At 40.6% G+C, this 15,126-nt stretch overlaps 1 protein-coding gene across 1 annotated transcript in view; it reads right to left on the bottom strand.

Annotated features, from left to right (window-relative positions):
• The window catches only part of TRPM8 (transient receptor potential cation channel subfamily M member 8), an 87,540-nt gene that overhangs the window by 52,942 nt on the left and 19,472 nt on the right, over window positions 1-15,126 (bottom strand). The window contains exons 6-9 of the mRNA XM_007463909.1: window positions 15,043-15,126; window positions 14,020-14,194; window positions 12,908-12,975; window positions 11,098-11,295 (exon numbers count right to left, since the gene is read on the bottom strand). The exon at window positions 15,043-15,126 is cut by the window's right edge and continues 6 nt beyond it. Coding sequence (XP_007463971.1) covers window positions 11,098-11,295; window positions 12,908-12,975; window positions 14,020-14,194; window positions 15,043-15,126 — 525 coding nt within the window. The remainder of the gene's footprint in view (window positions 1-11,097; window positions 11,296-12,907; window positions 12,976-14,019; window positions 14,195-15,042) is intronic.

The raw sequence follows: 15,126 nt of genomic DNA, 5'->3' as shown, positions 1-15,126 counted from the left end.
AGGGAAAGACAAATATCATATGATATTGCTTATATGTGGAATCTAAGAAATAATGGTACAAATGAACCTATTTACAAAACAGAAATAGAGTCGTAGATGTAGAAAAAAAATTAGGGTTACCAAGGGGGAAAGGAGGGGCAGGAAAGATAAATTGGGATTGGCATATACACACTACTATACATAAAAATAGATAACTAATAAGAACCTACTGTATAGCACAGGGAATTCTACTCAGTACTCTATAATGATCTATACGGTAATAGAATCTAAAAAAGAGTGGATTGATGTATATATATAACTGATTCACTTTGCTGTATAGCAGAAACCAACACAACATTGTAAATCAACTATACTCCAATAAAAATTAATTTTTTTAAAAAAGCTGAGAGGATGAGTGTGTGTGTGTGTGTGTGTGTGTGTGTGTGTGTAACACATGGTAGGTGCTCAGTTGTTGAATGAGTGAATAAATGCAGAAAAGAGAACAGAAGACCACAGAAATCATCCAAGTGTGGACGTAGGGCTTAGATTATAGGAAGGAAATTTCAGTGTGAACAAAAGCCAAGACAACTTGGTGACTGACTAAAGAGACGAGGAATTCACTATATTATCCTTTGTGATTTTTCTGTAAAGTTTAATTTTAAGACACACTTTTTAAGATTCAAGAGCTGGGGGAGAGGCAGAGCCCTTGATTCCAAGGATTCAGGCATTGGCGAGCTTGGTGGGAGCTTGGCAAGGAAGAGCTCCTTCTGGAGGAGGAAACGAGTCTGGCTGTGGTTAGACTGAGTTCAAGATGATGGTGGGTTTTCCTGGCAACAGTTGGAAATGAAGACCTGAAACTACAGAGAGTTTCAGCTGGGTGGAGAGAGAAGCCTCAGGTCAGGCTGGAAGGGTGAAGATGTGGACTACAAAGGGCCCTTGCATATATCCAGGAAAGACGAAAACTCTTAATTCAAAAAGATATATGCACCCCAATGTTCATGGTAGCACTACTTACAGTAGCCAAGACATGAAAGCAACCCAAGTGCCCATCAACAGATGAATGGATAAAGAAGATGTGTGTGTGTGTGTGTGTGTATGTATATATATATATATATATATAGAACTGAATCATTTTGCTGTACACCTGACACTAACACAATACTGTCACTCAGCTATAGTTCAATTTAAAAAAAAAAAAAAGAAAAAAGAAAAGCCCTTGGATTTGGACTTTAGGAGGTGACCTCAAGGCTGCAGTTTCCTGGGAAAAATAATGTCAGAGGCCCTAATTCAAAGGACATCTGAGGGTGACAAGGAAATAAATGAAAACGGCAGGAAAACACAAGTCGCAGTGAGTTTGATGGAGAGAGGAGTAGGGGCTGACAGCAGGAGGGGAAGGGCCCTCTCATTACGCTGGCAGCCTTTGTTCAGGCAGAGGAAAGGGGTCCAACCAGAAATGACAGGAAGGGAAGGGTCTAGGTCCCAAGATTCTGGGGCACAAGTGGGGGTAAGCAGCACAGAGGGGGTGAGACATCTTTTCCTTCCAAATGAAAAGGAAGAAGAAGGTGAATATGGATACAGAGCAAACTGATGAGACCCAGAGATGCTGCAGGGGCGCCTACCTCATCCCCCCTCCCCACCCACATACTCTCACCTCCTCGGATACTAACCCTCTACTGCAGCCAGTGTGACCTTAACTGAATACAGTTGGATCACACCTCACCCTGCCTCAAACCCTTCAGTGACTTCCCACTACACCTGAACAAGAACAAAACCCTCAAAATTCCTCCAGTTTCCACCCACAGTATCCACCCTCATTGCCATCTTTCAGCTCCTCGGTAGCCATGCTTACCTCACATCTCAGGAACTTTGCACCAAACAACCCCAGCCCTCACCCTTGAACCCCACCCATCATTCAGACATGGCTGCCACGCCACTTCCCCTGAGAAGCCCTCCCTTGAAAGGCCTTCCACACCAGGCCAGGCTCCCTTGGCTCAAGCCCTGTGTATCCATGCTGCCTTTCTTCAGAACACCCTTTCTGTTTTGAAACTATATAATACATTGTATTGTAATCACTCAACATGAATTTTTTTCAATTTCTGTGTTCTCTCTGAGGATAAGCACTCCCTGTTGCATATACTGTTCTTTCTGAAGTGCCTGTTCCAGTACCAGGCATACAGTATGTGCTCAATTAATAACAAATAAACAAATCCAGGTGTTTGAAATGAATGAATGAATGAATGATACCTTGGTTGGTGGATAGACTGGAAGACTTGAAGGTCAAGTTCTTGAGAAGGTGGGGAGTAGATACAGCAGAATAACTATGAGAGCACTGCTAGGGGAGGAGGGCCTGGTCCCAGTGGGGAAGAATACAGGGTCTCTTGAAGAGGATGAGAAACCACAAGGTCAGGTTAGGGGGCTCTTTGTCCACATGATCAGTGAGGTGACCCACAATTACCCTGGGAGGTTGCTCAATTAATATTTGATTGGAGATTAGTTCAAGATGGTGGAGTAGAAGGACGTGTGCTCACTCCCTCTCATGAGAGCACCAGAATCACAACTAACTGCTGAACAATCATGGACAGGAAGACACTGGAACTCACCAAAAAAGATACCCCACAACCAAAAACAAAGGAGAAGCCACAATGAGATGGTAGGAAGGGCGCAATCACAATAAAATCAAATCCCATAACTGCTGGGTGGGTGACTCAAAAACTGGAGAACACTTATACCACAGAAGTCCACCCACTGGAGTGAAGGTTCTGAGCCCCACATCAGGCTTCCCAACCTGGGGGTTTGGCAACGGGAGGAGGAATTCCTAGAGAATCAGATTTTGAAGCTTAGTGGGAATTGATTGCAAGACTTTCAACAGGACTGGGGGAAACAGAGACTCCACATTTGTAGTGTGAGCATCGGGACCCAGGAGAAGGAGCAGTGACCCCAGGGGAGACTGAACCAGACCTACCTGCTAGTGTTGGAGGGTCTCCTGTGGAGGGAAGGGGGTGGCTGTGGCTCACCGTGGGGACAAGGACACTGGAAGCAGAAGGTCTGGGAAGTACTCCTTGGTGTGAGCCCTCCCAGAGTCCACCATTAGCCCCACCAATGAGCAAGTAGGCTCCAGTGCTGGGTCGCCTGAGGCCAAACAACCAACAGGGAGGGAACCCAGCCCCACCCAGACAAGCAGACAAGTGGATTAAAGTTTTTCTGAGCTCTGCCCACAAGAACAACACCCAGCTCTACCCAGCACCAGTCCCCCCCATCAGGAAGCTTGCACAAGCCTCTTTGATAGCCTTATCCACCAGAGTGCAGACAGCAGAAGCAAGAAGAACTACAATTCTGCAGCCTGTGGAAGGAAAACCACATTCACAGAAAGACAGACAAAATGAAAAGGCAGAGGACTTTGTACCAGATGGAGGAACAAGATAAAACCCCATAAAAAAAATTAAGTGAAGTGGAGATAGGCAACCTTCCAGAAAAATAATTCAGAATAATGATAGTGAAGATGATCCAGGACCTCAGAAAAAGAATGGAGGCAAAGATCGAGAAGAGGCAAGAAATGTTTAACAAAGACCTAGAAGAGTTAAAGAACAAACACCTAAAAGAATTAAAGAACAAACAAAGAGATGAACAATACAATAACTGAAATGAAAAATACACTAGAAGGAATCAATAGCAGAATAACTGAGGCAGAAGAACGGATAAGTGACCTGGAAGACAGAAAGGTGGAATGCACTGCTGCAGAATAGAATAAAGAAAAAAGAATGAAAAGAAATTAAGACAGCCTAAGAGACCTCTGGGACAACATTAAACACAACGACATTCACATTATAGAGGTCTCAGAAGGAAAAGAGAGAGAAAGGACAGGAGAAAATATTTAAAGAGACTGTAGTCGAAAACTTCCTTAACATGGGAAAGGAAATAGCCACCCAAGTCCAAAAAGCGCAGAGAGTCCCAGGCAGGATAAACCCAAGGAGAAACATGCCGAGACACATGGTAATCAAATTGACAAAAATTAAAGACAAAGAAAACTTACTGAAAGCAACAAGGGAAAAATGACAAATAACATACAAGGGAACTCCTATAAGGTTAACAGCTGATTTCTCAGAAGAAACTCTACAGGCCAGAAGGAAGTGGCATGATATATCTAAAGTGATGAAAGTGAAGAACCTACAACCAAAATTACTCTACCTGGCAAGGATCTCATTCAGATTTGATGGAGAAATCAAAAGCTTTACAGACAAGCAAAAGCTAAGAGAATTCAGCACCACCAAACCAGCTCTACAACAAATGCTAAAGGAACTTCTCTAAGTGGGAAACACAAGAGAAGAAAAGGACTTACAAAAACAAACCCATAACAATTAAGAAAATAGTAATAGGAACATATATATGGATAATTACCTTAAACGTGAATGGATTAAAAATGCTCCAACCAAAAGACACAGGCTTGCTGAATGGATACAAAAATAAGACCCATATATATGCTGTCTACAGGAGACCCACTTCAGACCTAGGGACACATACAGACTGAAAGTGAGGGAATGGAAAAAGATATTCCATGCAAATGGAAATCAAAAGAAAGCTGGAATAGCAATACTCATATCAGATAAAATAGACTTTAAAATAAAGAAAGTTACAAGAGACAAGGAAGGACACTACATAATGATTAAGGGATCAATCCAAGAAGATATAACAATTATAAATATATATGCACCCAGCATAGGAGCACCTCAATACATAAGGCAACTGCTAACAGCTGTAAAAGAGGAAATCACAGTAACACAATAATAGTGGGGGACTTTTAACACGTCACTTACACCAATGGACAGATCATCCAAAATGAAAATAAATAAGGAAACACAAGCTTTAAATGACATAATAGACCAGATAGATTTAATTGATATTTATAGGACATTCCATCCCAAAACAGCAGATTACACTTTCTTCTCAAGTGCGCACAGAACATTCTCAGGAATAGATCACATCTTGGGTCACAAATCAAGCCTTGGTAAATTTAAGAAAATTGAAATCATAACAAGCATATTTTCCGACCACAACACTATGAGATTAGAAATCAATTACGGAAAAACAACGTAAAAAACACAAACACATGAAGGCTAAACAATACATTACTAAATAACCAACAGATCACTGAAGAAATCAAAGAGGAAATCAAGAAATACCTAAAGACAAATTACAATGAAAACATGATGATCCAAAACCTATGGGATGCAGCAAAAGCAGTTCTAAGACGGAATTTTATAGCAATACAAGCCTACGTCAAGAAACAAGAAAAATCTCAAGTAAACAATCTAACCTTACACCTAAAGGAACTAGAGAAAGAAGAACAAACAAAACCCAAAGTTAGTAGAAGGAAAGAAATCATAAAGATCAAAGCAGAAATAAATGAAATTGAAACAAAGAAAACAATAGCAAAGATCAATAAAACTAAAAGCTGGTTCTTGGAGAAGATAAACAAAATTGATAAACCTTTAGCCAGGCTCATCAAGAAAATGAGGGAGAGGACTTAAATCAATTTTTAAAAATGGAGAAGAAAAGAAAAAGGAGAAGTTACAGTGGACACTGCAGAAATACAAAGCATCCTAAGAGGCTACTACAGACAACTCTATGCCAATAAAATGGACAACATGGAAGAAATGGACAAATTCTTAGAAAGGTATAACATTCTAAGACTGAACCAGGAAGAAATAGAAAACAGGAACAGACCAATCACAAGTAATGAAATTAAAACTATTATTAAAAATCTTCCAACAAACAAAGTCCAGGACCAGATGGCTTCACAGGTGAATTCTATCAAACATTTAGAGAAGAGCTAACACCCATTCTTCTCAAACTCTTCCAAAAAATTGCAGAGAAAGGAACACTCCCAAACTCATTCTATGAGGCCACCATCACCCAGATACCAAAACCAGACAAAGATACTACAAAAGAAGAAAATTACAGACCAATATCACTGATGAATATAGGTGCAAAAATCCTCAACAAAAGACTAGCAGACAGAATCCAACAACACATTAAAAGGATCATACACCATGATAAAGTGGTATTTATCCCAGGGATGCAAGGATTCTTCAATATATGCAAATCAATCAATGTGATACACCATATTAACAAATTGAAGAATAAAAACCATTTGATCATCTCAATAGATGCAGAAAAAGCTTTTGACAAAATTCAACACAGATTTATGATAAACACTCTCCAGAAAGTGGGCATAGAGGGAACCTACCTCAACATAATAAAAGCCATAAAAACAAACCCACAGCAAACATCATTCTCAATGGTGAAAAACTGAAGGCATTTCCTCTAAGATCAGGAAAAAGACAAGGATGTCCACTCTCACCACTATTATTCAACATAGTTTTGGAAGTCGTAGCCATGGCAATCAGAGGAGAAACAGAAATAAAAGGAATACAAATTGGAAAAGAAGTAAAACTGTCACTGTTTGCAGATGACATGATACTACACATAGAGAATCCTAAAGGTGCCACCAGAAAACTACTAGAGTGAATCAATGAATCTGGTAAAGTTGCAGGATACAAAATTAATGCACAGAAATCTCTTGCATTCCTATACACTAGCAACAAAAGATCAGAAAGAGAAATTAAGGAAATAATCCCATTCACCACTGCAACAAAAAGAATAAAATACCTTGGAATAAACCTACCTAAGGAGGTAAAAGACCTGTACTCAGAAAACTATAAGACACTGATGAAAGAAATCAAAGATGACACAAACAGATGGAGAGATATACCATGTTCTTGGATTGGAAGAATCAATACTGTGAAAATGACTATACTACCCAAAGCAATCTACAGATTCAATGCAATCCCTATCAAATTACCAGTGGCATTTTTTACAGAACTAGAACAAAAAAATCTTAAAATTTATATGGAGACACAGAAGACCCCAAATGGCCAAAGCGGTCTTGAGGGAAAAAAACGGAGCTGGAGGAATCAGACTCCCTGACTTTAGACTATACTACAAAGCTACAGTAATCAAGACATGATACTGGCACAAAAACAGAAATATAGATCAATGGAACAGGATAGAAAGCCCAGAGATAAACCCACGCACCTATGGTCAACTAATCTATGACAAAGGACGCAAGGATATACAGTGGAGAAAAGACAGTCCCTTCAATAAGTGGTGCTGGGAAAACTGGACAGCTACATGTAAAAGAATGAAATTAGAACACTCTCTAACACCATACACAAAAATAAACTCAAAATGGTTTAGAGACCTAAATGTAAGACAGGGCACTACAAAACTCTTAGAGGAAAACATAGGAAGAACACTCTTTGACATGATTCACAGCAAAATCTTTTTTGATCCACCCCCTAGAGTAATGGAAATAAAAACAAAAATAAATAAATGTGACCTAATGAAACTTAAAAGCTTTTACACAGCGAAGGAAACTACAAACAAGACAAAAAGACAACCCTCAGAATGGGAGAAAATATTTGCAAGTGAATCAACAGACAAAGAATTAATCTCCAAAATATATAAACAGCTCATGCAGCTCAATATTAAAAAAACAAACAACCCAATCGAAAAATGGGCAGAAGACCTAAATAGACATTTCTCCAAAGAAGACATACAGATGGCCAAGAAGCACATGAAAAGTGGCTCAACATCACTAATTATTAGAGAAATGCAAATCAAAACTACCATGAGGTATCACCTCACACCAGTTAGAATGGGCATCATCAGAAAATCTATAAACAACAAATGCTGGAGCGGGTGTGGAGAAAAGGGAACCCTCTTGCACTGTTGGTGGGAATGTAAATTGATACAGCCACTATGGAGAACAGTATGGAGATTCCTTAAAAAACTAAAAATAGAATTACCATAAGATCCAGCAATCCCGCTACTGGGCATATACCCAGAGAAAACCATAATTCAAAATGACACATGTACCCCAATGTTCATTGCAGCACTATTTACAATAGCCAGGTCATGGAAGCAACCTAAATGCTCATCAACAGACAAATGGATAAAGATGATGGGGTACATAAATATGATGGAATATTACTCAGCCATAAAAGGGAACGAAATTGGGTCATTTGTAGAGACGTGGATGGATCTAGAGACTGTCATACAGAGTGAAGTAAGTCAGAAAGAGAAAAACAAATATCGTATATTAACACATATATGTGGAACCTAGAAAAATGGTACAGATGAACCGGTTTGCAGGGCAGAAATAGAGACACAGATGTAGAGAACAAATGTATGGACACCAAGGGGGGAAAGTGGCAGGGTGGGGGTGGGGATGGGATGAACTGGGAGATTGGGACTGACATATATACACTAATACGTATAAAATAGAGAACTGATAAGAACCTGCTGTATAAAAAAATAAATAAAACAAAATTCAAAAAAATTTTGATTGAATGTATACATTCATTAATTAATAATTCCACTCTTGGGCTTGGTCTTTTGGGAAATTTCTACCAACTGCAAAACCCCATACAAGTGCATAAGCAAAATGCCAGACTAATTTTTATTATTGTTGTATGTCTTCTGGTTGACTTGATTATAATTATGATAAATCATTAGCATATGAATATGAATTAGATGTGAATCCCAGAAAGAATAATATAATCACAGGAAGTGAAATGTGTCCGACATTTAGCCTGCTTCAGACGACTTTCCTCTATCAGTTTTCTTGAAGCAGAAATCAAAATCCTTCATAAAGGATGTGGGGACCCATAAGGTGGCATGGCCCTCTGGATGTGACCTGGTCTGGACTAAACAAGCCAACTCGCAGAAGGAGTAAGAGAAAAGTCACTAGAATGGACCCAGGGCCATCTTTGGTGGGTGCATTAAGACTGGTCTATTCCTTCCTCTGTGGGCATCCTTGAACTGACCACCAAATTTCTTCCATCCATCACAGGAAGTTACCTTGAGGACATTGCTCAACACACAAGGTCTTAGGTTGGTATCTATGCTTTGGGATTGCTCCCCTGATGTGTTTGGAATGACTCAAACTGTTTAGGTCTGAATACATGGAGAATTGAAGATAACTACTTTGGGTGATACATATTTTCCTCACCCATATATTTTCATGCAGAGGGACCTCCATCCAAATCAGGTCCCTAGGTATCCCCCAGCCCTTCGCTTACTGCTACTCCGGGTAGGGGAGTGACATAGCCAGTTGATGACTTTGGCCTTGCCCAGCCAGTCCTTTCCTGCTTCTCCGTTGGGATCTGCTCCTTGCAGGGTGCTAGTGCTCTGGTGTCTGCTGTCAGCCACATGCCTAGGCTAGGGCTAGTCAGATGGGGGCCAGCAGTCATCCAGGGCTGCCTCTGTCTGGGTGGGTTCATCTGTCTCCTTCTGGGGCTCAGCATAAGGAGGCCCATGGTGGCTGCACCCCTAAGCCACATCTTTCAACTTGGCCTTCATCACCAACGAAGTTGATATTTTGATCTCTCTATTTACCTAATTCTTGTGTCTGTCTCTCAACTGGACTTGGCCAAGATACAAGAAAATCGCAGCAAAAACTTTCATGTAAAACCACCAGCTTCACCTTTTTCAGTAAAATCTGCAAAATGCAGTATCTCAAGTAGGAACGTCATATACGCATTTGTTGGGCAGGGCATCGTTCAGTACCAACACTGACTGTCAGCTACAGACAGAAGAGGCATGTGCATTTTTTAATCCTGAGTCTTAGTAATGAGGCTTAATCCAGAAAGGACTTGTTTCCTGGTCACTTCGACCCTGCTGTACCTTACCGGGATTATCACCCAACTGCCTACTCATGTGAAATTAAACAAAACCAATAGGGTCTCACTGTGTGTTAATTTCGTACAGAGTACCTGTCAGCCTAGAAGGCAGGGTTGATTTTTCTCATTATTTACAAGAATTTGATTTATCTGGGCTTGCTTTAAATAACGACAAAGGCCAATACACACTACTCTATATAAAATAAACAACAAGGATTTACCATATAGCACAGGAAGTATATTCAATATCTTGTAACAATCTATAATGAAAAAGAATCTGGAAAAGAAAGATATATATATATATATATATATATATATATATATATACACACATACATATGACTGCATATATATATATGTATCTGAATCACTTTGCTGTATACCTGAAACTAACACAATATTGTAAATCAACTACACTTCAGTAAAAGAAAAAAATAATGACAAAGGCTACCATGAGCAAAATAATCTTCACTACTCAAGGATTTCAGTTTGCCAAACTTGATAGTCTGAGGCTCTTCCACAACTAAATACTGCTGAAATACCAAGCTAATTAAAGAACTTTTAAAATTATTTATACTAAATTCAACCTTTCACTCTAATGATGAAATGGGCTGTATGATTAAAGTAACTCTTGTTGTCTACAGCCTGTCATTTCCTTTATGGGAAAATTTCCAAGTGGCAGCACATGCTCCTAAGAATATCCAAACAGCAAAGGCCATTTTTGAATGAGCTGATGTGAACGTACCTACTGGTATTAATGTGAGCTTTATCACAAACTGAACAGTCAACAGAATGAAAGTCATTTCAAGTCAACACCAGTCACGAAACAAGAGAGAAAGGTGAGAAAGCATAGCACTGTGTTAAAATGCTTTATAGGCTTAGCAATAAGAAGCATGAGATATTTCGATTAGTACATATTTCTTATATGATCCAGTAGGAAAGGTGAGAGATTCTGAATTAATCACAGGTCAGTTAACTTAGAAAGGCAATTATTCTGTAGTAACAGCTTCTCCACTAGACATAGATTCAATTTAGAATCTGCATTTCTAAAACAGCATCACAGGGATTTTTTCCTCCCTGCCGCTGATAACCTACAAAACACAGAAGCTCAACGCTTGTTGACAGGGTGTAAAAGAAGGACTATCAGCTTTGCAAACAGACAGACTGGAATTTAAGCCTCATCTGCTACCCTTTGTGAGGTATGGAAACAGGGAAAGTCATTTAACTTATGTGAGCTTCAATTTCCAGCAAAAAGCCTGGTGTGGGCCAGACTGCAGTTTCAAAGTCACTGAGAAAGTATAAAGACCCCCCAGCTGCTAGTGGAGTTGGGCGCTGAAGGCGCTCTCCCTTCCCAGGAACTGACTCCCCTGCAACTCACCCATTTGATCCAACTCTCAATCTCCTCCTCAGGCAGCCGGGACACTGTGCGGGGTAAGAAGTGCACCAACTTTTCCTTGATGATGGATGACGTCAGGGCATCCTCCACCTCCACCAGGCTGGCGATCACATCGGCAATCTGCCCTGAGCCTTCCACCACCACACAGGGAATTTTACTTTTGACGGAGGTACTGATGGCCTGGGAGAAGGGAGATAGAGTTGACCAGGTGGTCAACAGAACCCAGCTCAGGACCGAGGTTCTAATCAAGCTGGTTAACAGGGGGGGGGGGGGGGGGGGGGGGTCATTTTCAATCAGAAGCAAAACCAAATGTTTGCAACCATTTTAAGCATCAGAAATGTAAGCTAGCTGTCTTACATCCTATGTTAATACCAAATTCCATAATGAGGACACGTGTGACTGGCAAGTTTTCCATAAATAAGTGCTTTAAAATATCCCTCTGTACAAAATCGATCATTCCAAATACTGACATCGTAGATTTGAGTGACAGCTCTTAAGATGGTACTCAACATTGTCATTGATAGCTTTTCTGATGGAGGTTAACAATATTCGTACTTTTAAGGTATGAAAATACCTTCACAGCAGCAGCCATACATTTTTTGTTACGTTGACTCACATATTTCCGCCCTCAAATAATTTCCCTTGCTCCTTCCATTGAAAGAAAAGAAAAATATATTTGCTTTCTGGATAAACACCTACCACATTTTTATTTCCTTGATAAAAATCACAGAGACTGGCATAGGAGAACCAGGTATGAAAAATTTTAATCACTTGACAACAAAACACAGTGATGTACACGTGGGTACAGAAGAAACTGTGAAGCCCCTTCCTTTAGCCAGGAGTGATGTCTTCCTTAGAGAAGACGTTGGCCATAAAGAGTGTGATGCCTTCATCAAATCAGGGTGAGATCCATCTTCACCTCACTACCTGTGCTCCAGGTGGGTGTCGGGGCTGTGCTGGGGCGGAAGTGGGGATGATAAGAGAGTGAGCTGAAGGATGAAGTGTTCCGCAGGCAGTTTCTCCTCCCTCTCTCCTCTCTCCTGTGGGTTCTGCGGGCTGTGAATTGGCTGAACAGACCTTGTGGGAAATGCTATAGAAATGCAGTACTCTAGGCCAGGAGCAGCTTGCTGGAAACCATCATTCTAAATCTAAAATCTGAGAGATAATAAATGTAACTATCTTCAATTACTTTTTCCCCATCTCTCCTCCTCTGTAATGTGACTGCTTCTTCAAGCATTTCCATACTGACTGTTTCACACCGGAAAAAAATCTCTATTTTAATTTCTCTCTGAAAAGTCTTTAGGTGCTTAATAAATACCTGTTGATCAATGAATGCACGTTGATGAATGATGGATGAATGAATCATTGTTATAGAAAAGAATAAACAAAGAGAAGCATTAGATTATGATTCCAAATAACTCTGCCAGAAATTTCATGCAACTCCAGGTGTATATGATCATGGGGTGGCCATGGTTTTCTAACATACGCGCTGATCATGATCCCTAAGTCCTGTGAGTTCATGTCAAGCCTTCTCTTTGGCAGGTTGATGGCCAAAGAGAGCAGCAAGTGCACAGACTATTCATGTTGCTACAAACTCTCTTCCTAAATTTTCTCAGCTGAGGAAACAACTTAAGCCTATTAGGGCAACACTGTGTGATTGGGAAAATGCTACCTACTTGCTGTAGAAAAGAAATTAGCCGTGTTAGATTAGGTGAACCCCAAAGCCCTGAAAATGCAAATTTGTGGAGTAAGCTCGTTGACTGATCTTCTAGAAAACCAAACCAAGACTCACTTTCAAAGTCTCCTTCCCACCTCCTTGGGCAAAACACACAATGGGGATCTTGCCACCGTAGTTGGAATCTGTGAAATATAAAACGTAAAACTTATTTTGGGCACATCAGAAATATTCACCTACCTCAAGGAAGTGGTGGACCCCATGAGCCCAGGGTGTGGGGTGATGGCTGCAGATCTCACAGACTTGATCTACCAGCTGATCACAATGGACGCATCCCTGTGCTCCAAACCAGTAACAGCATGACACGGGTCACACTGCAATTTTTTACTGATATTTAGAATGCCAAAGTCTGTGAATGACTGACTTTTGCTAAATATACATTAGGCCAGGTTCAAGTTTATCCTTAGAATAATTACACTTTCACTCATTCGCATAATCCTATGCTTTCTTGAGTGGGTGAAAAATTTGCATAACTATGTGTTCTTTCCAGTGAGAGTATTGCATATATAAATGTCTTCCTTTGCATACATCCCATTGAGAAAGGAAAAAGGTTGAGATTATCTCCAACAAGTCCCTGTGTTGGAGTCTATCACTAGATCACGAGGTAATCTGGTTCCACAACAGGACACATCTCAACAATAGGAAGAGAGAGAGTTATTTATCACTTGCCATAGCAAATAAAGGCTTTCACTCAACTGCTGCATTCTCCCCTTGAAACCAATGTTTTAGGTGGTTCTAGTATATAGAAGTAGCCAATAACCAAAGAAGTAAACCACCTAACTGTTAAGCTAGTGGGTTGGTTTTTATCGCTTCTCTCCTAGCTAACCACATTGCTTTGTCAGCGCAAATTTGCCATTGTGAATTTTACTTTGTTCTTAAATGTTGTCGAGCAGAATGGACAGCAGGTTCTCTATACTGGGTGGGACAAACCAGGGTAGGACAAGGCAGCCTTTATCAGTGTTCCAGTACGTTGAAGGGTACCTATCAGAGTAACCTTGGCAGGAGCACCTCTATATTAAAGAAGAGATATAACAGCTCTTCTTTAGCAATAGAACATCTAATTGGGTGAGTTCACCATTCTTTACTCAATAATTGGGAGCTATTGTCGGTGATGCTGCTGCTACTCTTGTTAGTATGTCTGTCTAAGGTCCCACCTCCTAAACACTGACCTTGAATAGTGCGCTCGGAGATGTATTTCTCCAGCTGATTACGGAGCTTTGCCTCAACTGTGGGGTGCCCATGGCAGCCGTTGTCCACAAGCAGCAGGTGGGTGTGATTGTTGTCGAGGATGTACAGAGGGTCTCTCTTGAAGTCATCCATAATGTACTGAGCTGAAAAATACCCCTAAAAAGCACAGAGAAACTTGTCTTTGAGATTTATTTGTTGGCCAAAACGCATGACGACATTTTTACAGGTTCATATTAAGGCTGACCCTTTGGGTTCAACTGATGCTCTTCCCAGATTCCTAAGTGCAGAAGAGTCTTAGAGATCTTATAGTACAGGCCACCATTTTAAATATGAAGAAATGAAGGCTCAAAATGGTTGCATCTCTTTCTTATTGTCACATAAATGACCGGTTGCAGTGTAAGAATCAGATTCTAATCCACTTCTTGTTCCATTGCCCTGTGCTCTTTAGTATAAATTCATTGAAACTGATAGCATTCAGGAAAGTGTGTGTGTGTGTGTGTGTGTGTGTGTGTGTGTGTGTGTGTGTATCCAGACACATACATTTGTATGTGTGTGTGTCTGGATAAGGTAGAGGTAGACACTGATACACACACACACATATTTGTCTGTAATCCATCATATGCCAAGACCTATGACAGCGTCTAGAGATTAGAAAATGAATAAGATGGAGTCCTCGCCCTTGAGGAGCACATAGTTACGGGACCATGAAAAGAGGCAAATAAATAGATATTCTGTCCTCGCACTTAATACCAGAGAATAAAAACCTAAAGTACTGACTCTAACAGGATTTGCTGGGAACAAATTTTAATGAACAAAACACATCCACTGGTAACTCCTTCCCAGGAGTTCTTTGATTATGTCATCCTGAGGTTCCAAAGGAACCTTGTAAGGTCGACTTCCTTATGAGCTGACTCCATCCCAGAGCCCCGGTGTTCAGGCCAGAGCCCTGTGCCACGGTGTTTCTGCCTCGTGACCCCGCAGACCCCCTCATGTCCAGCCCATACCTCGACATCACAACTCCTGATGAGGGTGTCCCTGTTGGAGACCATGCCCCAAGCCGCGATGCCGATGGCCACTATGTTCTCCTC

The sequence above is a fragment of the Lipotes vexillifer genome, unplaced genomic scaffold (assembly GCF_000442215.2).
Source record: "Lipotes vexillifer unplaced genomic scaffold, Lipotes_vexillifer_v1.1 scaffold1215, whole genome shotgun sequence".
Taxonomy (NCBI): domain Eukaryota; kingdom Metazoa; phylum Chordata; class Mammalia; order Artiodactyla; family Lipotidae; genus Lipotes; species Lipotes vexillifer.
The sequence above is the reverse complement of the archived record's forward strand: the minus strand, read 5'-3'. Positions and strand labels throughout refer to the sequence as shown.